The sequence below is a fragment of the Protopterus annectens genome, chromosome 1.part0 (assembly GCF_019279795.1).
Source record: "Protopterus annectens isolate FY-2018-M chromosome 1.part0, PAN1.0, whole genome shotgun sequence".
In the NCBI taxonomy this organism is placed as follows: Eukaryota; Metazoa; Chordata; order Ceratodontiformes; family Protopteridae; genus Protopterus; species Protopterus annectens.
This window is the reverse complement of record NC_056725.1, coordinates 878249792-878274112: the sequence shown is the minus strand read 5'-3', so window position 1 is coordinate 878274112 and position 24321 is coordinate 878249792. Positions and strand designations below refer to the sequence as shown.

General features: G+C 44.5%; 1 protein-coding gene across 3 annotated transcripts in view; it reads left to right on the top strand.

Annotated features, from left to right (window-relative positions):
• SLC18B1 (solute carrier family 18 member B1) overlaps nt 1-24321 on the top strand; it is a 1776356-nt gene that overhangs the window by 979508 nt on the left and 772527 nt on the right. For all 3 annotated transcript variants that reach the window (XM_044063787.1, XM_044063796.1, XM_044063806.1), the window contains exon 9: nt 10938-11029. In XM_044063787.1, coding sequence (XP_043919722.1) covers nt 10938-11029 — 92 coding nt within the window. The remainder of the gene's footprint in view (nt 1-10937; nt 11030-24321) is intronic.

Here is a 24321-nt window from a genome sequence, read left to right as displayed (position 1 = left end):
AAAGGGATCTCCTTAAAGAGCTGGGAGATGCTCTTCAGGGTACAATAGCTGCAGGAGCTTCAGATAAAGTTGCCTCCCAGCTTGCTACCTTCATCTCCATTGTTAACTCATCCATGCACCTCATTTTGTATGCAGCTGATAGAATGAGCGGGGCAGTGGGTACAGGAATTGCTCTTAGGAGACACTCCTGGATGCGCTTGTGTTCCTTCGCGGAGGGTCAAAGGGAAGGGAAAATGTGGTTCTGAAAAGCCCTAGGAGCCTTTCAGGACACACGTGGTCAACCCCCCTCCAGGGGCAGAGGATGGGGCAATAATGGAGGATGCCGCCCTCGTCGCAGAGGGGGTCCGCAAAACCAGGGCAACAGAGATCACTTCTTTGGGAAGCCCTACCAGCGCTCCTGAAAGGAGACCTGACTGTCCTACTCTGGAGGCAGTCAGGGGTCGCTTATCTTTGTATCCAGATGCCTGGCTCAAAATAACAAATGACAACTGGGTACAAAGTATCATTTCCAGAGGGTACTTTATTCCTTTCGCCACACCCCCCTCCATCGACAAGGAAAATCCCGGATGTTCCACCCAGTTACAGGGAACAGGCAACAGTAGAGGTCCAAATATTGCTAAGAAAGAGTCATCCAACCAGTCCCAGCAGACCAGACAGGATCCGGAACTTACTCAAGATTCTTTTTAGTTTCAAAAAAGACAGGGGACTAGAGACCTATATTGGACCTGAACAAGTTAAATAAGTCTGTCAAAAAAGAAAAGTTTCGGATGGTCACGCTTCAGCTGATACTTCCTGTTTTAGGGAAAGACAATTGGATGCCTAACATACAAAGCTATGTCAAACAAAGAGCTGTTAGACATGTTCCATGTAAAGAAATCCCAATCCCTCCGAGCTACATGCTCTAGGGACCTAAACCTTGTCACCACAGTAAACAGAACATGCTGGAGGGATAGATTCCTATCTCAGAGACTTCCCATACTCTGGAACAAACTACCTATCTATATCAAACAAAGCTCCTCATTAGCACTCTTCAAGAAAAATCTTGATGATTGGATGGGAGATAGGACATTCAACCCGGGGATCACTTCTGTGGCTCTGCTTGACAGGGGCACAGGAAAATAATTTTCCTGGGTGGTAAAAGCCAGGGTGCCGTTTGGCTAGGCTTATATAGGCCCTAGGGCCAATAGCCTAGTACCTACCTATGGACCTATTTGCTCGATAGATCTCCAGGATGCATACTGCCACATAAAAATGGCCAGACCATCCAGGGATCATCTGCACTTCTGGCTGGGAGCCAATCATTACCAATTTCGAGCCCTGCCCTTTGGTCTCACTACAGCCCCCAGAGTGTTCACCAAATGTATGGCAGTGGTCACGGCTCACCTGAGACGTTTAGGATTCCAGGTGTTTCTGTACCTAGACTTTTGGTTCCTCACTGCCACCAGCAGGCATCAACTCATTCAAGCCAGGGACTCCACTCTATCACTCTGCAGCCAGCTGGGCATTACAATAAACTCAGAAACATCGCAACATACCGTTTTTATTGGAGCAGAACTGGACATCACCACCACCATGCTAAGACTTCCAGTAGAAAGAGTCTTACTACTCCATCAGCAGGTCCGCAGTCTGATATCCAAAAACAAGGCCCCAGCATCAGAAGTTCTAAAATTGTTAGGTATGATGGCAGCTGCAATTCTGGCCATACCTCTGGGTCACATGCACATGCGGATACTGCAGTGGCTGTTGTTCACTCAATGGTCTTACCAAGAGCTCCCTATGTCTCACCTGATAATGATCACAAACGTTTGCAAAAAGGATCTTCAGTGGTGGATGACCTCACTTCATGTCACGATAGGTCGTCCTTTTGTTTTACCCCCACCAGCAGCCACAGTGACCACAGGACTGATTGGGGGGTATTTTCAGGGAAGAACAGCCCAAAGCACATGGACCGATCAAGAGACACACCTCTGCATATCAATGTCCTAGAGATGAGAGCAGTACTTTTAGTGTTGCAGTACTTCCAGGACTCTCTTCCTCTAGGTACAATTATGATTCAGAGAGACAGCATGTCAGTGGTCTGGTACTTGAACGAACAAGGCAGAACCAGGTCTTACCCTTTTCTCACAAGTCCCTATGAGTATGACATTGGGATGTTATGTGATCCTATCTTGCCTACATTCCATACTGATGGGCTCGGAGCCGATCCCTCGGCTCTGACTCGGCACGCTATGCTATAGAGCGAAGCCTCTTATTGGCTGAGCTATTTCTTATCCCAGGATGCACCACCACCAATCCCCCAGATCTCGTTTGCCGCTTACAAGCTAGGACGTGGTCTCAACTTGGCTGAGCCTAAGTACTGTTTTCTTCAGTTTCCTGTCAGGAATTTTGCTATTTTTACCCCAAAAGCTGTTTTAACAGCTATTGTTGTTGTACGAGAGAAATTGTGTTCTGGTTTAAGGGAAGGTTTCCCGTTTAAGTTAGAGGGGCCTTCCCCTATTCTTTATCTAGTGTTTTTTTCTGGAGGTCAAGTACCTGCTTAAGTTAGAGGGTCTTGACCCTCCTTTTCAGTAATTTTTGTCCTGAGTGATATTGTATATTGTTCTGACTTTGTGTAATTATCTTGTTAAAAAAAAAAAAAAAAAAAACTTGGTTTAAGTTTTCTTTGTGGTAAAATCTCTCACTGTACAGCTACTTTCACTTGTTTTTTTCTAGTAACCTGTTAAGTCAGCATGTCTAAGGAACATAGACCCTCTGGGTTTAAAAAGTGCGCGAGGTGTGGTTACAAAATGTCGATAACTGATGACCACTCCTCGTGCGTATATTGTTTAGGCGCCAAGCACCTACAGGAGTCCTGTAGCGTGTGTCAAGCCTTTTCTGCTAGAGTCCTCCAAGAGAGGAAGAATAAATTAATATTAAAAGGGCTGATTAAACCCTCCTTCGAGGAGGCCTTATCTTCCTCTTCCTCCCCTACCAAGAAGAAAAAAGCGTCAGCTCAGCTCCGACCAGTCTGTCGGAACCGACTGCCAAGAAACCTAGGCAGGCTTTTTCATCGGCTCCACGGACTTCGGAGCCGAGGGCGGAACGGTCTGCCTCGATGCCTCCAGTCTCGACCCCTCTGGTTTCGGAGCCGAGGACTGGGGCATCGAGAGGCGGGTCACCTTCATCGGCTCCACTGATTTTGGAGCCGATGAGGGTTGCCGGCTCAGACTCTTCCCCTTCGGCGCCGAAGCCCTCATCGGCACTGAGGGAAATTGTTTTGAGGTCTCCCTCTGAGCCGATAGTAGTCGAATCCATTCGGAGCTGGTCCCCTAGTCCTATGGAGCCGATGGAGAAGTCGGTTCGGACCCGATCGGTGTCATCTAGATCCTTCAAGATGTCTGATTCGGACATCAACAGGGTGCTCCTAAGACTTTTCCAGTCTCCGGTGTTCCAAAAGTTAGTTTTGGCTCCAGCCCATTCGGCTTCGGAGCCGATGGTCCACCCTGTTGTTATGGTTCCTCCTCCAACAGCCTCGGCACCGTTGGAGCCGGTGCTGGTGGAGCCGATGGAGGTTTTCGGGTCGGGCCCGACCCTTACTCCAACCCCGGCTCTCGAGTCGGTGTTCAGTACGTGGACCTCCTCTGTCGGCCCCGGGGGGGGATGCTTCGGGATTGATGCTTTCGGTCCCAAGCCTTCCTCTCAGTGCGTCGGCTGCGGGGGTACCATCTACCGTTGTGGCCACGGAGGTGGGACCTTCCCAGGATTCTGGTGGTCCCGCCTTCAGGGCCATGAGGAGTGCGTTAGCCAAATCTTCTTTGGCTACCTCTACGGTCTCCCCAGCACCTTCCCTGCATACGGAGACTGGGTCTTTGGCAGTTCCCCTGTCCTTAGACAGCGGAGCCCCGGGGCCTGAGGTTACCCTCACTGGGGGTTCCCCCCCTCCTGGAGGTCCCTTTGAAGCTTCTTCGGAGGAAACCCCAGGAAAAGATCGTGCAAGAGGAAGCACGTTGACTCCCTCGATGAGTCTCTCACATCAGACACTGATCTTGATGATGCAGAGGGGTCCCCTAAGTCGTCCTCAGATGATGTCTCCTTTGCAGACATCCTGGAAGCCCTTAAACAACGAGGCGGCTGGCAATCCAAACCCCCTTCTGCTGACGAGTCGGTGTTCCTTAAGGCCTTCGGGGCTCAGCCCTCCGCCACCTGGGTGTCTCCGCCCTTCGACGAGCTCCTAGATTTGATCTGTCGAAGGGCGTGGGAACACCCAGACTCTGTGGAACCGGTGCCTGCTCGTTCAAATAAGTTCCTGTCAGCACCCCCAGATAAGGAGTTCTTGACAAAAGGTGTGGCTGTAGATGCCTTGGTGGTGGCATCTGCTACCCAGCAAGATGTAGCAGAGGCTTCGACGTCCGTCCATCCTCCTAATAAGGAGTCTAGGAGCATGGATCGATACGGTAAGCGCACCCTAAGTTCAGCGGCCTTTGCTTTAAGGTCCCTGAACTATCTAACGCACTTTACCAGATTTCAGAGGGATCTGATTAAGGAACTTTCAGATACCCTCTTGGGTAACCTGCCTGAGCAGCTGGCCCAGACGGTTGGCTCTCAGCTGGCTACATTGTCGTCCATATCAAACTCATCCATGAGGCTCATTTCTTATGCGGCCGAAGGGGCGAGTAGAGCGGCGGGTACAGGCATTGCTCTATGGAGGCAAGCCTGGCTCCGCCTGTGTCATTTTGCAGAGGCTTTTAAGTCTTCCTTTGCCGACGCCCCCTTTGATGGGTCCTCTTTGTTTGGACCCAAGGTAAAGGACACATTGACCCGCTGCGAGCAAGAAGGTAAGACTTTGACTCCCGTATGGGGCACGATTTTCCACTCCCTTTCGGCCTTACCCCAAGGCTAAAAGAGGAGGGAAAATGTGGTTCTGTAGATCTCAGAAGTCTTACCCCTCACAGCAGGACGATCCCCCTTCTAGAGGCAGAGGAGGGAGAAATTCTTATGGAAGACGCCGTCCCAGAGGCGGCAGAGGCTCCCGCAACACTGGAGACCGCGAGTCCTTTCGTGGCTCTTCAGCCTTTCACAGTCCCTGAGGGATTGCCCGACTGTGCAGCTCCGGAGCCAGTCGGGGGTCGTTTTTCGAGGCACCTAAAAGCCTGGGAAGGTATCACTCGGGACCGATGGGTGCTTCGAATTATCGCCGGAGGTTATGCTATCCCCTTTTCTCACTCCCCACCTCAGTCCAAAAAAACCCTGGACCCGCCACCCAGTCAACGGTAAATTGCAGCTTCAGAAGTTTCAAAGCTGCTGCAAAAAGGAGTCATCCAACCGGTCCCTGCAGACCAGATCGGATTAGAGACTTACTCAAGATTCTTTTTGGTGCCAAAAAAGACCGGGGACTTGAGGCCCATTTTGGATCTCAGCATTCTAAACCGTTCAGTCAAAAAGTCCAAGTTCCAAATGGTCACCCTACAATCCATTCTCCCACTGCTGGAGAAAGGTGTTTGGATGTGCTCCATAGATCTCAAGGACGCTTATTACCATATCATGATACATCAAGCGTCCAGGAGACATCTGCACTTCAGTCTAGGAGACAGTCATTTTCAGTTCCGCGCGCTGCCCTTTGGTCTCACCACAGCCTCCAGGGTGTTCACCAAATGTTTGGCGGTCGTGACTGCTCACATGAGAAGTCTAGGATTCCAGGTGTTTCCGTATCTAGACGACTGGCTCCTAACTGCCGCCTCCAAACATCTACTATTGTAGAGCCTACAAGCCACTATATCACTGGGCACTTCCCTCGGAATCACCTTCAATTGGCCAAAGTCTGTGTTGCTGCCATCTCAACGCATAAGATTCATCTGAGCAGAGATAGACTCAAACCGAATGCGAGTCTATCTACCTACAGAAAGGATACAAACCATACAGGCTCAAGTTCGTGCCTTACTTCCCAGATCCAAAGCCCCAGCCAGAATGGTCCTACAGCTATTGGGATCTATGTCCACCACAGTTCTTCTAGTTCCCCTAGCAAGGTTACACATGAGAATTCTCCAGTGGCTTCTTTCAACTCAGTGGTCCTTTCAGGATCTCCCTCTCAGTCACCTCATATGGATCACGGAAACCTGCAAATGGGACCTTCGCTGGTGGCTGGTGCCCTCCAATCTGGATCAGGGACGACCCTTTGTTCAGCCTCCTCCTGTGGCCACTTTGACTACAGACGCCTCCCAGATGGGGTGGGGAGGGCATTCCCTGGGCAGGTCAGTCCAAGGCAAATGGCTTTCGGAAGAGACCCTACTTCATATCAACATCTTGGAAATGAGGGCGGTGCTTCTGTCCCTACAAGCCCTTCACGTTTACCTCCCTCAGGGCGTAATTGCCGTTCATTCCGACAACATGTCAGTTGTCTGGTACCTGAACAAACAGGGAGGGACCAGATCCTACCCTCTTTGCAGAGAGGCCATGAGAGTTTGGGAATGGGCAGTGTCGACCAAACGTTTTCTAGTGGCGACTCATATCCCACCGACAGATTGAGCAGAACTATCCTCTCTCCAGACGAGTGGTCTCTGAACATTACTGTTGCAAATCAGATTTTCAACAAATGGGGAATTCCTTGTTGTGACCTCTTCGCAACCCCGCTGAATGCGAAGTGCAAAAAGTTTTTCTCCCTCACCCCGGCTCAGGGGGAGAGCCCTACGGATGCACTAGCCCATCCGTGGCCCCCCCGGCTTGCTTTATGCTTTTCACCCAGTTCCCCTCCTTCCCAGAGTGATCCAAAAGGCGTCTCACTTGGGGAGCAAAATGATCTTAGTTGCTCCTTACTGGCCTCGTCAGGTATGGTTCCCCTATCTTCGGAAATATGCACTGGAAGGTCCATGGTTCCTGGATCAGATCCCAGACCTATTGGTTCATCAGTCGGGACTACTCCACCAGTCCCTACACACCTTAAAATTGACGGCTTGGCTCCTCCTCTTCCGACTATAGTCAGGAATCATACCTTAGACCCGGAAGTTGTACACATCTTATCTTCGGCCCACAAGTCTGCTACTAAGAAATTGTATTCTAGCAAATGGAAGAGATTCGCTATTTGGGCTCAACTCCGAGGCCTGGATCCCATCACTATTCCCATATCAGAAGTCCTGAAATTTCTAACTCTCCTTTTCAATCAAGGCTCTTCAGTCTCTACCATCAAGGTTCAATTGGCAGCTATTTCCAATTTTCACGAGTCTGTAAACCCACCTTTAATGAGCAACAGATTGTGTAAGACCTACATGAAAGGTGCTGCGCTTTTACGACCTCCAATTTCTCATCCTGCTCCTCCATGGGATCTTGATGTGGTGTTACGTGCCTTAACTTCTGCCCCCTTCGAACCGGCAGCAACATGTGATTTAAAATTTCTATTGTGGAAAACTGCCTTTCTGGTTGCGATTACTTCTGTCAGAAGGGTTTCAGAGCTTCAAGCTTTGTCTGTAAAACCTCTGTACTTGGTTTTTCATAAAGATAGAGTATCTCTCAGGCCAAATCCATCCTTTGTCCGTAAGGTTTGTTCTAGTTTTTGCCTACAACAGTCATTAGAACTTCCAGTCTTCTTTCCGAAGTATTCAAACAAAACGGAATACATATTCCACACATTAGATGTCCACAGGCAATTACGTTTTTATTTAGATAGGACCAAACAAACAAGGAAAACAGATCAATTGTTGGTATCCTTTTCCGATAATAAATTGGGCAAAGCAGTCACAAAGGTCACTATTGCCAGATGGATCAGGGACTGTATTACTCAAGCTTATTCCTCTTCTAATAAAGAGCTTACAACCTCTGTCAAAGCTCATTCTACAAGAGCTATGGCTACTTCAATAGCATTCCATTCTAAGCTTGCCATTAGTGACATTTGTGCTGCGGCTACCTGGTCCTTCCCGCACACTTTCATTTCTCACTAAAAATTGGATGTGGCATCTAGAGGACGAGCTTCATTTGGTTCCACAGTGCTCAGGAGTGTTTTCCAGTGAGCCACCCAGGATTTAGGTGCTAGGGACGCTGTCCCATCAGTATGGAATGTAGGTGAGATAGGATCACATAACATCTTTTAGTTATGTACTTACCATAACTTTAGATGTTTGGGATCCATATTGCCTACATTCCCAATAACCCACCCTCCTTCCCCCTTCCTTGGAGATCAGAGGATATCAGAAGGTCCGAATCCTGTTGTTTCATCTTGAAACATCTGGCAATGTTATATAAACAAGTTGTGTATGTGTGCATGAATGCGGAACAAACGAGATCTGGGGGATTAGTGGTGGTGCATCCTGGGATAAGAAATAGCTCAGCCAATAAGAGGCTTCGCTCTATAGCATAGCGTGCCGAGTCGGAGCCGAGGGATCGGCTCCGAGCCCATCAGTATGGAATGTAGGCGAGATGGATCCCAAACATCTAAAGTTATGGTAAGTACATAACTAAAAGCTATATCCACCCAGCGCTTTCTGTTAGCAATGCACATCTTGGGGAAATCCAGTGTGGTAACAGACAAGCTGAGCAGAGCAATTTTGTTGCCCCACGAGTGGTCCCTCAAGAAAGAAATAGCGGACAGGATATTCTGCAGGTGGGGCCAGCCTTGCTGCGACCTTTTTGCCAGTCTCATGAACACGAAATGCAGAAGCTACTTTGCCCTGATTCCCCCTCCGGGAGATGCCACAAGGGACGCACTTGTTCACAATTGACCTCTGGGTCTCCTCTATGCATTTCCATCAATTCCATTGATACCCAAAGTTATGCAGAAAGCAAAAACCCTGAGAAGGACCACTATTCTAATAGCCCTCATTGACCTCGTCAGATTTGATTCCCCTTCCTTCGACTTTATCTTTTGTTGGAACCTTGGATTCTGGACCCAGTTCCGGACCTTCTGACACACTCGTCGGGGAAACTTCATCTCTCTGCAGTCCTTGAAGCTGACAGCTTGGCTGCTCCAATTCCCATCATAGCCATGTTCCATAACCTTTCCAGTGGGATGAAGCAAATCTCTTATCCTCTCATAAATCTTCTACGAGGAAGCTTTACCTTAGCAAATGGGAAAAAATTTGTATATGGGCCTCTAAAAACAATATTGATCCTTACCAATCCCCTATGGCCTCCATTTTAGAGTTATTGACTATGATTTTCAACAAAGAAGCGGCAGCAGCAATAGTTTATTTTCAACTTGCTGCCATTTATAATTTTCATCTTGGATTTGTAGGACTGAATATTATGTCACACAAATTATCCAAAGCCTTTCTCAAAGGGACCTTTCATCTCACACCACCTGTGAAATCTCCCTATTCCCCATGGAATCTAAATTTTATGCTTTCCTGCATTATTCTTCCTCCATTTGAACTAGCTTACTCATGTGACCTCACATTTTTGTCATGGAAAACTACCTTTTTAATATCTACTACTTCTGCCTGCAGAGTGTCAGAGCTTCAAGCCTTGTCCACTAAGCCTCCTTATTTGATATTCCATGCTGACAGAGTCTCATTTCGAACTAACCCCTCTTTTTTGCCTAAGGTTTGCACTGAAAATAATCTTAATAAAATTATTGATTTGCCAGTGTTCTTCCCCAAACACTCCAACAATCTAGAATACATGCTGCACAAACTTGATGTTCACAGACAGTTCAGATTTTACTTGGATAGAACAAAAGATTTTAGGAAATCGGAACAGCTTTTTGTTTCCTTTTCAGACTCCAGGAAAGGTATGTCAGTGGCTAAAACAACTCTAAGTGGTTATCTGATTGTATCACATTCACTTATTCAGTGGCCAGTATGCCCTTACAACACAATTAAGACTCACTCAACCAGAACAATTTCTACATCCTCTGCCTTTTCTGCCAGACTTTCTATTGATAACATTTGTGCAGCAGCCACTTGGTCAAGGCCTCATACCTTTATCACTCATTACAAAGTTGACAGGGCCTCCAGGGACAAGGGCCTCTCTTGGGTCTACTGTCCTGAAAAGCATACTACAGCGAGCCACCCGAGATAGATGGTACTTGGGACGCTACCCATCTGTAAGAATGAATGGTGAGATAGAACAACTTCACGTAAAGAAGTTATGTACTTACCATAACGTTCCATCTGAGTTCATCTCGCCTTCATTCTTACTCCCCTCCCTCCTACCCCCTGTAGAAGACCAAGATGCTGGATCCCTCCTGGTTGCTCAGCACTTCTATACTTTCTCTTATGGAGTGATACAATGACATATGGTATTATTATATGCAGCAAACAATATCTGAGGTAACTCTAGGTCCATTATGGGATAGGGACTTGGCCTCGAGCTATTTGAAGGCCGACTCGGAGCCGAGGATCGGCTCCGGACCCATCTGTAAGAATGAAGGCGAGATGAGCAACTCACATGGAACATTATGGTAAGTACATAACTTCTTTTTTGCCTTCATTGTGTTTATAATTAAGCAACTAAGCGTAGCACGTTTCGTGGCATTATTTTTATTGACATGTTTATCATAGGTTCATATGTAGTTATGCACTCCAGAGATCATTTAAGAGTACAGCCAAAATTCGCAATTGCTCCAAAGCACTGTCTGGTTAAGTAATTTGCTCAAGGTCATACAGTAGACAAATGAAGGCTAAGGAAATCAAACTCTGTATTACAGAAAGTAGTTTGTTAACAGCACATAGCCTTAGTCCTTTGTGCTACCTGGCAAACAAAATATGTTTTATTCATTTGTTAACCGGGTAAGCCCACTGGGCGCAAGCATCCTTTCCCAAGGGTGACCCAGGAGTGTTGTCTGGTTACGTAATTTGCTCAGGGTCTCACAACAGGGAATGGTGTGGAAGAAATCAAACCCTGTTTTCTGGACTACAGAATACAGCTCATTAACAGCCGAGAGCCTTAATCATCTGTGTTAACACCTTGTTCTGGGAGACTTTCTTTCAGTGCCAGTGATATTCTTGCTTTAATTGTGCTTCTGTTTCAAACAGGCCACTAGAAAATGGATGATAATTTTTGGAAGTCTACTGACAGGAATCTGCTACGTCTTTTTAGGACCTGCTCCCTTTTTCCACATTAAAAGGTGAGTTACTGCTCAGTTCTTGGTTAAGCTATTTCCAGTTTTTGTGTAGCAAATGAGAATGTTTGCTGTATTTTTAATTAAAATTTGTTGTTGAATCATCTATAGTGTTTTAATTCAGGTAATTATTACATGCAATGATGATTAACAGGACCTGCTTTGTTTAGAAAGACTCATGGATGAGATGCTTGTAGTTTTTATTTACTAATATTGATGTTTGTCATTTAAAAATTATTTAAATCAAATTTTGTTTCATAGTCATCTGTAATGTTGTACTCCAAGTAATTACTTCTGGCTTTGGCTCTTGATTTAGCCTGACAGTCTGCTGAAAACTGGAAAGTTGTGCTACATTGAGTCTGCTCATTTATTAAATTTGTAATTGTACAAACTTATAAGTAAAATAAGCAGGTGAAATCTGATTAATCTCGAAAAAATAATTTATCAGCCTCTGGATGGCACAGTGGCACATGAGTTAGTATTCTTGCCTCACAGAGTTTGTTTTTCCAGTTAGGTTGTTCTGATGGACACCTTCTTAGTGGTGTCTGCACATCTCTCTGTCAGTGTGTGATTTCCTGGATGTTGTGATCTACTTCCACCTCCCAGAGATATGCCATAGCTGAATTGGAAGTCATCTGAAATTACCCATAGATGTATGTCCTCTAAAGTAGTGTGTGTGTGTGTGTGTGTGTGTGTGTGTGTGTGTGTGTGTGTGTGTGTGTGTGTGTGTGTGTGTGTGTGTGTGTGTGTGTGTGTGTGTGTGTAAGCCACATCACTGTGGGGCACAATGCCTTCTATACAACTGCATACCCTTGTGCATTTGCCCAGTGAAGGCTACCATCCATCAATGACATGGTGCAACACACGCACGCACATCCCAAGGTCACAAGTTCTCCTCCTTCCTGTGAAAGAGTGCTGCAACCCATGACTGGTTCTGCTTCTTCCTGGTGAGTCTGAGCTGTTAATTGAATTTGGGTCACCTGGATCATAGTCGGGGCTTTATCTTTCTACATCACTGAAGATGACTGTAAGTAAAATAATTTCAAGTCTTTGAGGAGCATTTTAATTATGACAGTGAAAGCAGCTTGTCTTTTACAGAACCTTTGTATACATAAAATAAAATCTGCTTTTAATAGAGCAGGCTAGTGTTAGGCAGTGGCACCTTCCAGCTTAGTTCTCTTGAATGCTGGAACAGGGCTCATTTTGAGCTTTTTTCTGGTTAATTGGGTAACTTGTTTAAATCAGTTTGTTTGTTTTCTATTGTTTTATATATGTAAAAAAAAAATTTGCACTTTATTCATCTGCTTTCACTGTATTTCTGTTTCTTCCTACTTTATTACTAGGGGCATTGACTACAACACTGATCTGAGATATAAAACAATAAGTATCTTTTTCTGTGCATTTAAATTGTTTTTTTATTTTATCTGCTTTATTTTCTGAAAAAAAAAAGTGTATATATATATATATATATATATATATATATATATATATATATTTCCTGCCTTTCAAAGCTAGTATAGTTGTTATTTTCTGGGGGGGGAATATATATATATATATATATATATATATATATATATATATATATATATATATATATATATATATATATATATACTTACTTGTTTTCCTGCCTTTCAAAGCTAGTATAGTCCAGCTTTCAGGTTTATGCTGAATTCAGGGCTGTGTTACACATCTCTGTGTTTGCCCATACCTTACTTGTTTGCCCATACCTTACTTGGATAGAAGGAAGTTTCTCTGTTCACCTGTGAGAGAGGGGAGCTTTGAGCAGCCTATCTGTCCCTGGAGGAATGGTTTCAGCCCAGAAATTAGTAGTTTATTGGCCATTTCGGGCTGATTTCTATTTCTTTCATTTCCCTGTTATAAAAAAGGCATTTGCCCGGTCTTGCATGCCGGACAGCGTCGGTTAGCTAAGGTATAAATATTCCCGGCTCCACAAAGTCACCTCTTCAATTTTTCCCTTGGAACTAGACAAACGTTCAGCTTAAGCACTCAAGCCATTCATTTCTCAGCCCGGCACTTGCTCAAAACTCATAGCAAGCACTTATAAACCCTAGCACTAGACCCCCCCCCCATGCTGTATAGAAGAACAAGGCACTCTATTCGACCTTACCAGCCATTCAGTAAAACAGTTCACTGTACCTATCCAGGCATGTCCAAAGGGCAGTTTCAGGTGTACTCTTCAGTCCAACTGGTGAATCTGGGCATTTTGAGGGAATGTTACAACTGCCTCATGTACACAGACAGCCCTCTCCTCCTACCACCAAACACTAATACATGCGAGAGATGCAATTACACAGCCAAACTGGAGGCTAAGCTCTCTTAACCCAAGACTGGATCAGACAGTTGAGAGGAGAAGGGAAATACTTGCATCACACCATTAGTCTCACATAGACCCATTAAACCAGCACTGGCAAAAAACACAAGTAAAAATCTGGAAAAGCAATAGAGACCTCCAAAACAGACATCCAAGCAACCACCACCTCCCAACACAAACCATGAAACACATACTTCACAAAACCAGTATGGCATGCAGTCACAGCCCTTAAGGCAAAATAACATACCCAGCATACTAGTAATAGGTAACTGTATAGTCAGGCACACTGACGTCCCACTCACTAGGCTGAATAAGGAGAAGGTTACTGTTAGCTGCTGTCGGGTGCCAGGATCCGCCACATAACACAAGCACTCCAGTCATTCCAGAACAAGTACAAATATGGCTCTGTCATTGTCCTTGTTGGTGTGAATGACCTGAGCCGTACCTCCCTGGACTACATGAAAAGAGACATGGAAGAGCTGTCTGATCATGTAGCCCCAGGCCAGTATGACCCTGACCCTGAGTAGCATCCTGCCCTCACCAAGAATGATACTACGGTATAAAGAAAAAATTCTCAGTTTCAACAATTGGCTGTTTCTGGTGTCATTCAAAGGGGATCCAGTGTCTGTCCACCTGGGATGACATGCTCGACAAGCCACACTGCTTCGCTAGAGATGGCTTGCACCTGTTACCCTTAGGCTTTCGAATACTGGTCAAGGCTCTTGCCACCCCCATAGTGCCTTTTTAGGCAAGGCTCAAAAGACAAACCCACCGCCATAAACAGCGCAAGTAACAAAAAAACTAAGGATAATGCTACTCAATGCCAGAAGTCTAAACCTCAAAATGCATGCACTTGAGGCACTCCTCAGTATGGAGAAAATCAATATATGTGCAGTAACAGAAACCTAGTTTAAGGCTCCAGAGAGCACCCCAGCACTACCAGGCTACAACTCATACCATACATTTCAACCATAGAACCCAAACTGAAATACAAAATGCGGGGGCATATCCATATTCATCAAGGATACCCACACCTCCAGGTTAGTGGCACAGCACGATTCTTCAGAGATCATCCACGTGCAACTAACAATGGGCAAAACTGCAGTTCAAATTGTAGCTGGCTACAGATCACCCACCATGTTCCAGGACCCCCATTTCGCGTTTCTGGAAATACTGGGAAACATAAAGGTCCTACCAAACACTCTAATATTGGGTAATTTCAATTACCCAAACATTAACTGGGAGAACTTCTCATGTACTAACTCCCTTGCCCAACATTTCCTAGAATTTATAAACTCAAATGCCCTGAGTCAACTGGTCAACACTCCCACCAGAGGTGACAACATATTAGACCTGGTCATCACCAACATGGGCGACCGGTGTTCCACACCGGAGGTCAACCCCTCACTGGTAAGATCTGAACATAAAACACTTTGGATATCTACATTCCGCTCCCAACCCTGGACAAGGAAACCACCGTGAAAAATTTTTCAAAAGCAAACTTCATGTTACTTAAGACCGAGGTGGAAAGTTTCAAAGCCCCCATGCTAAAAGATAATGCTGTCCAAGCTGCAAAATCCTTTACTAATGCATTCTACGGGCACCTACAAGAATGCATGGATCGTGCTATCCCAAGCAAAACCAAGACTCACTCCTCCAAGAAAAGGAAACCAGTCTTGTGGACCCCAGCCATAAACGAGCTATACAATAGAAGGAGGAAACTAGTACAGAAAAGAGTAAAATCCCAAGAAGGGAACACATCCCTGATCAGTATCAGCAAGAAACTATGATCCCTCATAAAATCATCCAAGGCGATCTTGAAAAGACAAATTGCCAAGAACTCCAAGATAACCACAAGGCATTCTTTAGCTATGTCAAGAATCTAAGTGGCAATGCTCAGATCTGCTCGGAGTTAGTGCAGAATGGCGCAAAATACACTGAACCATCTGATATTGCCAACATCCTGGCAGACAGGGTCAGTGCAAACTTCACCCCAAAAGGGCCCATAACCATACCAGAAGAATGTAGAGCCCCTGAAATCACAGACACTCAGGTTAAAACAGCCCTCTCTAAAGCCAAAAAACACAGTATCAATGGGACCAGACTGTGTACCAGGCTGCGTCCTACATGAGCTCAAAGACGAACTAACACCTCACCTAAACACACTGTCCAAACCCAGCATCTCCACAGGCTACATACCCATAGAGTGGCGCAAAGCAACGGTTATTCCTCTCCACAAAGGTGGAGCCACAACAGACCCCAGGAATTATCGCCCTATAAGTCTGACTAGCTTGGTCTGCAAGGCTATGGAGCACATCATCATGGAATTCATTAACAGAGACATTGGGAATCTGCAAACACTGGACCCTACCCAGTTCGGCTTTGTTAAGGGCAGATCATGCCTCATAAACCTGGTGGACTTCTTTGACACAGTTACCAAGGCTATAGACAAGGGAAAGGTGGTACACACAGCCTACCTAGACCTCACAAAGGCCTTCGACACCATTACCCATTCTGGTATTATAGACAAGCTCACCAGCCTGAACATAAACCCCTATGTCACAAGATGGGTTGCCAACTGACTCACGGACAGAGCCCACATGGTGAGAGTTGCAGGAGCTAGGTCTGACTCTAAACCAGTTACAAGTGGCATTCCTCAGGGCTCAGTCCTAGGACCCCTTCTGTTCGGCATATACTTCTCAGAGGTATAGGCAAGCACAGGAGGACTATGGCTGACCAAGTTCACAGACAACTGCAAACTAGTGTCTATAATTGACTCTCCGGCTGACACAGACCTCCTTCAAAAGGGTCTCACTGAGACGGATACCTGGTGTCAAAATCATGGCCTCAAGCTAAATGCCAAAAAGTGCATAGTCATCCCCTTTGGAAAAAACAAAGTACCCACAAACTACCACATAGGTGGTAGTCCCCTAAATATAGAAAACATAATAAGGGATTTGGGGACCCAAGTAGATAGTAATCTTCCCTTTGATATTCACATTGCAAAAATGGTTAGAAAATCCTACGTGGCCCACCTAATCACAAAAGGGTTTTCATCCAGATCAAAAGAGGTCATTTTGCCCCTCTACTCATCCCTCATCAGACCCATCATTGACAGAGTACAACGCCCCATTTGGGACATACCTTACAAGACACATGCAACAGCTGGAAAGACCACAGAAGTACCTCACCAAGAGGATCACTGACCTCAAACAGATGCCCTATGCAGCTCGACTGAAGAAACTCCAGCTGTACTTGGTTGCATACCACCTACTCAGAGGTAGTCTCTGCCTGACATACAAGGCCATGTCCAACCCAGAATTGATGGACATGCTCCACCTAAAGAAAACCTTATCCTCTCCTTCAATGAGCCAGAATCTCGTATTCCAACTCGGCTAGGTTCAGCTACTTAGTCAAATTTGCATGATAATAGTCAAACAAATCACAGCCTTGTGTTCCACTAAACCTCTTCCTTCATACTTTTCTTCACTCCTTATTTTTGACTAACACTTTCTCAGGCTTTTGGAGATGAAACGCACACAGTCGCACAAATATCATTTCACAGTTTAGGCCAATATTATCAATTTCTTAAAATGTGCATAGTAATATATTTAATTTGGATTGCTTTCTGATTGTTCACGTTTATTTTTGCATAATAATTCTGTTGTAACATAACCTGAACCATCTTATGTAATGCCAAGCTGAGCAATAGAATGGTTTTATTTCTTAACACCCCCCGCCAAAGCCTTTTATGTGACCTACTCATTTCTGTTATGATTGCTTTATGCAGCTTGTCTTAGTTGTACACTTGCAAACATATCTATCATCCTGTCAGCAACAGACTCCTGTAGAAAGCTTCCAAATCAGAAACTGTTCAGGACAGCAGTACTACTAACGTAGTAAGCTCACAAAATAAGGCTACATGACTTGCCATCCCTTTTGTGAAACAGAGTTAAGTGCAATAAATTTCATTATTCGTTCATGAAAAGTATTATGGATTGTACTATGTCAGAGCAAACGTGTAAGCCAAACGTAGGGACACTTGTGTGGAATCAGACAATGTATATATACATAAATCTACAAGTCACAGGACTTTTTTGTTGAACTCTCTTTAAACACATTCCATGACTTGTGCTGTTTTAACCAACTACCTTATCTCTAAGCTTTGTATAAACCTTTGTACTATTTTTTATATTTTTAAACTTATTTATATTCATACTTTCCATATTTTTTATTACATGTTCTTTGTATAACATACAGCTTTTCTCCCTGGGTCTCCTCTGAAAATGGGCCTCCAGCTCAGTCGGACACTCTCGGTAAACCAAAAAAAAAAAAAATATATATATATATATATATATATATATATATATATATATATATATATATATATACCAAAAATACATGTGTAGAACAAATATTTATATGGAAATATAGATATGGAGCTCACATAATATATGTATTACACACACACACACACACACACACACACACACACACACACACACACCAACACCTTGTCAGCTAGTAAGCTAGTGAATACTTTGTTGCATTCAAAGGGACTTCAGTGTCAAATGTAATCAAACTGTTTTCTTTCTCAAGTACTTCTGTATTAAATTCTCTCTCCCTGAATAATTTGCTCCTCCTCTCTCATATTCCCTTCATAGGTTCATAGGTAGGTACTAGGCTATTGGCCCTAGGGCCTATATAAGCCTAGCCAAAAAGGTACCCTGGCTTTCGCCACCCAAGAAAATTATTTTCCTGTGCCCCTGTCGAGCAGAGCGACAGAGGTGATCCCCGGGGAGAATTTCCTATTTCCCATCCAATCATCAAGATTTTTCTTGAAGAGTCCTAATGAGGAGCTTTGTTTGATATAGATAGGAAGTTTGTTCCAGAGCATGGGAAGTCTCTGGGACAGGAATCTATCCCTTCAGCATGTTCTGTTTATTGTAGTGACCATGTGTAGGTCCCCAGAGCATGTAGCTTGGAGGGATTGGGATTTCTTTAAGTGGAGCATGTCTAACAGCTCTGGGTTTGACTTAGCTTTGTATGTTAGGCAGAGATCGCTTCTGAGTAGGCGATATGCGACAAAGTAAAGCTGGAGTGTTTTGAGACTGCCTGCGTAGGGCATCTGTTTGAGGCCGGTAATCCTCTTTATGAGGTATTTCTGCTGCCTTTCCATTTGTTGTAGATGTCTTGTGAGGTACATACCAAAAGGGGCGTTGTACTCTATAATGGGTCTAATGAGTGGCGAGTAGAAGGGAACAATGACCTCTTTTTTTCTGGATGAGAAATCTTTTGTGATGAGGTGTGCCATGTAGAAGGATTTCCTGACTACTGTGGCAATGTGATTATCAAAGGAGAGACTACTGTCCATCCGTGTCCCAAGGTCTCTTATCACACTTTTGTATACCAAAGGGGATGACAGTGCACTTTTTGGCATTGAGTTTGAGGCCTTCCTTGCCCTCTTCTTCACACCCGATATTTTTTCCCCAGTGACTTGTACATCTTGTATATATACAAATGTCAGTTTATAGTATTGCACTCACTACATATGCTAGAGTACTACTAACCACATACATGTATGGCTTTTCAACAAATAGTCTACATTTTTACTTTGTTTTCTATACAGCAAAATCATTCTGTTGTGACCACTTTGGATGACGTTGAAAACAAGCCCTGGTTAAAAAAAAGTTAAATAAATAAATAAAATGAATCAGTTAGGTGGACAGAAATCAAATGACAGGGAACTGGCCATGACTCATTTTTCATAAATGCACTATTATCAAGACATGTGAGAAAGATGCCTTGGAGTAAGCATGTGCATATCAAAAGGCACAGCTGAAGTACAGAAAGAAAGCACCTTGTGGAGGTGACATATCAAGGAACAAACTTCAGCTTTCAGGATTCAAAGTGAAATGAATGCCTGTGAAGGTATTTGATGTAAATAAGATTACAAGAGAACACAGCAACATTTCTTCTGAAGTGCAGGGTTGACATCTTCTTACTTTAGCAGGAAACACAGCATTCATATGTCTCTGAATGACTTCAGAATTCATAATGTGTGAGGACAGTTGAATAACAATGACCGAGAGTGTTTTCAACAGGCAATGAAAGAAATTGTAAGGAAGTTTCGGAGATTCTATCTGAAAGGTAGCTGCAGACAGTGGGACTCCTATGTAAAGGAGTGTGCTTGATTTTTGAGAATGACAATGGAAGAACAGGTTTAATAAAAGGTTATGGGTTGGCAGTTATCTCACATGTAGCCATGATCCCCCACAGGTGTCTTATTTGTGCTATATGATGACTTCTGATACATATTAATTTAAATGAAGTAAATTGTATAATCATACTAGGTCATATGGAAGAGAAAACATGCATTTTGCTCAGGTTCTGATTTAAAATACAAATACATCATCATTCCACCTGAGAAATGTGTGGATATATACTTATACCATCTTTCAGTATATGAAAATGTCATATACATTAAACAGCTGTATCTTTAAAAGGCATGCACACACATAAGTCATATGCACACACTCATACCTTTTGTACCACTACTGTTTCTGTCCCCACTGCTTACTTGCCCTACCCTCCCTTTCTCTACACATACTCCCCTGAGGTTACACTCATACCTTTTCCACATCTATTCCTACTATCCTCTCTATAATACCCCTACCCTTCTCTACTTCTACTATCCTATGCCTTCACCAGTATAATCTGTTACCATATTTCATGACCTCTAGAATATAAATAATCATCACGATAATCATCTATTATGTAAATAATGCTGCATCTTCCTGTTATCAGACTTTCCATATAATTTATGCTTGCACACTATGACTTTAATGTCTGTTGAGTTTTTAATATGGTAAACCAATGTGTTTTTCAAATTATGTGCTTGAATGTTATGACTTTATTATGTGTATCAAGTGTTTCATTCTGTTAACCATATGTATCTGGAGTTTTTCTCCCTGGGCATACACTGAAAATGGGCACCTCAGGACCCAGTCAGACTTTCCCACTAATCAAATGCCAATTAAATAAATAGTGATGAATTGTCATGCAGCAAAGAAAAAGAATGCACAGCTTTCATAACATGTCAAATGTGTATTGCCTCAAATGCCCTATCCCTATACTTGGTCCCCTGCAGAATGTTGATGGGTGATCTATGTCTGTCATACTAATACATCCCTAGAAGCTGATCTGATGGACCAGTTTAATATTTACAAAGAAACAGTACTAGAGCTACCAGATCTAGACACATACTTTGCTTGGAACATTAACTGGATATGTTGGAGGGACAGGTATGTCTCTCATCGAATACCCCATTCACCGAAACAGGCTTCCCATTCACATGAATCAGAGTTTTTCCTTAAATCCTATGCAAGCATAATGTGGACCTGTGGATGTGGAGATAGTTGGAGGGGTAGTTTATTACATCACTTTGGAAGGCACTGTGTTATAAACTCACTTCTCTACCATCTTTATCTCTGCAGGAAAAAAGTCTTTAGCCCTTGGTTCTGCTACTAATGGAGAGATCATTACTGTGGAGAAACCAGACTTCCCAGATGATTGGGTCTGTAATGGCACAGCTACCAAGCTGGACCCCACCAATGTATAAGACTAGGAATGAAATGATAGATCATATCCCATGTGAGGACCAGATCCAGCATGTGTCAACAGCTAAATGCCTTATAGGGAACAATACATCAATTCTGGCATGGCTGTTAGAGATACTCCACTGTCTGGACCCAGACATCTGACCTGCTGTAGAACAATGGCCAATACCATTAACCAACTAGGTGAGATCTTGCCTTGTGTGCTGACCTGGCAGCAAATTATGCAGGTGTGCTCCCTCCCTTATGTATCATTTCTTATTTATTGTTTGTTGTCAAACCATCCCCATTTGATACTCGCTGTGTATCTGTGACCATCCACTGTTTTCCCCACATGTTTTGTGTATACCACCCCTGTCTGCCTGCATGTTTCTGTTCTATGTTTGTCTGCCTGCCCTGCTACCTGGCCATCTCCCTCTCACCCCACCCTATCCCAACTTTCCCCAAGTACTTTCTCCCATTACTCTTTTTTTATTTTTTTTGAAAACATACAGAAAAGGCTCTTTCCACATCAAATAAAATGTATCCTTCATTCTACTCATAGGTTCATAGGTACATACTAGGCTACTTGCCCTTTCAGGCCATTTTAAGCCTAACCAGTTTCCCCTTGTGAGAATCAAACCCTGCACCTTGTGTCTGTAAGGTAAACACCTTAACCATTAGGCCAATCTCCCAACCTCTGTCATACCTTATGGTTACCCTTCTGTATTCATCTGTGCTTGCTCTTCCCCCCTTTCTTACTTTTCTATCTACCAGCACATCGACATTGGACCTTCTCTGGTGGCCACTTTGCTGATGTTCATCGTGCATACAGCTGCAGTCATAACAGATGGGTTCTCCTGCCGTCAGGCGGATCCTCGGTCGGCCGAATTCCAAAGTCTAGGTCCGGCGTTGGTTGTCGTCGCTTCTTCCCTGACGTCAGAGCGCCAGGGGTATAAAAGAAACAGCCAACACCATTTTCTTCAGTCTTTCTTGCCGCGCGGTGCCCAAAGCCGAAGCAGTTCGCAAGTGCCGGTCGGCCAGCTCCTGAGATTACGAAAATTTGGAAACCGAAGTCTTCTTAAAAGCTAAGTACCCCGTTGGGGAAACTTTTCTTGCGTCAGACCGATGTCAGGCAAAGTTAATAATTGTATTTCTTGTGGGAAGCAAATACCGCATAAGGATTTCCATTCTCTCTGTATACCTTGTTTAGGCCCAGACCACGACGTCTCGGTCTGTCGCTTTTGTGCTACATTCAACAAACGCACTATTAAGCGTCGGGCGGAGTTCACCCAGCATTACTATTTAACTATACTATGTAGTCGGATACTCCGACTCCGGTTTTGTCTAAAAAAACACAAAGACAAGGACCGACACACGAGGTCCATGGCCTCTACCGACACCATGCCAAAGCCGACTACACGTGGTCCGGTTCTCAGCGAGGCGCCTACGCAGCCCCTGACTACCAACGACCTGTCTTTGACGGTGTCTCCTGTGCCCGAGATCGCAGGCTCCTCGGCCCACACCCCGACTACAGATACCGAAGCCACTCTTGGCGTTGAAACTCAGAATGTGGACAGGTCCACCTCCACTCAAGGTGTCTTCAGACCTTCCTCTTCTTTCTCCATCAAGGCTTTCACTTAGTCTAAAGCAACCATGCAATCTAAGAGACCAGCTACACAGGGCCCATCTCCAGGCCCAATGCCTAAGAAACAGATGCTTAAAATGGCTGAGGATTTAATTACTCTTATCAGAGGTTCTCAGCCCTCCGGACAAAGGCCTAGAGTGGAGGAAGATTCCCCCTCCTCTGATCAGGGCTCCATTATTTCAGAGCACTCTGATGATCAGGAACATTCTTACTCCCCTTTTGAAGACTCTGATGCAGAGGAGTCCATCCCTTCTGTATCCCCCCCTGAGGATTACTCATTTGGGGAAACTTTGCATACCTTAAGGGAACACTTCCACTGGGAAGGCCAGGATTATTCAGATTCCAAGAAAAGGCTCAGGGAATTTCTCTTGCTTCCTCAGCACAGGCCTCTGGCTATACCTCCTGTCTTGGACATCCTAGATGATGTTTACTTGGCCTGCCTTAACCCGGACTCTCTACCTCCAGCTCCAGTTAAGCCGGACAGGTACTACAGAGTCCCTGACTCACACCAATTTCTATACAAAAGCCATGCCGCTGACCCAGAAACCATCTCACAGGGCCCCAAGGGAGTCAAGGCCTCCATTGCTAAAAATCCATTGCCTTCCGAGAGAGATTCCAGATCCTTAGAAAGGTGGGGAAAAAAGGTATATACCTCTGCTACCTTATCCATGAGGGCCTTAAACTGTCAGTTTCATATGTTAAAATACCAACAGTGTTTGTTATCACAGTTGAAAAGTAAAATGTCACAACCTGAACAACCAGACTTGAAGGAGTTGCAGGATTTGATGCATAGTGCAGAACAAGTGGGTAAGCATACCTTACAATGTGGTTTTGATGCTCTAGAGGCCTCATGTAGAGCTGCTGTTACAGGTTCAGTCTTACGTAGGCATGCCTGGCTCAAGGAACAAGCCTTGCCTTTTCATGTCAAAGTTAAATTACTAGATGCCCCTCTTCTAAAGGATGTACTATTTGGCGCTAATGCTGAGGAGGTATTAAGGAAAATGGAGGAAAAGGCTAAATCAATGCAGACAGTGAAAGAATTTCTACAGGTTCAACCCCCACATTTTAGTAGAAATTGGCCTTCCAAAAACTGGTCCTTTCCTGCCACAGACAGACCCCAAAGAGGCAGATACAGGCGCCCGAGGGGCAGAGGACAATCCCAAGGATCGTATAGAGGCAGACAATGGCAAGTTCCTACACAAAGAGGTGGTGAGGACAACTCGCAATCTTTCAGAAAGCAAACCCAATGACTTTCCCCTTTGCATGCCAACCAGGTCTCAAATGGCAGCCCCCTTAGGAGGAAAGCTGGCATTATTTTCAAAAAATTGGCATATTGTCACAAAGGACAAATGGATCCTGGACATTATAAACAGAGGCTACAGATTCCATTTTTACACCCTTCCAAAAATGAGAGGCGTGCCAAACCTACCACACAATCAAAGGGCAGAGGCACAAAGGCAAATTACAGATCTCATAAACATGAAAGCTATTCAAGAGGTACCTACTCACGAACAAGGTCAAGGTTTTTATTCCAGGCTATTTCTGGTGCCAAGGAAGGGAAAAGATTGGAGACCTATTTTGGATCTATCCATCCTAAACACATTTCTACTCGTACCAAAATTCAAGATGCTCACTCTACAGCAACTTCTTCCCATGCTGGGCAAGGAGTCTTGGCTGGTAACATTGGACCTCAAGGAGGCATACCTGCATGTCCCAATCA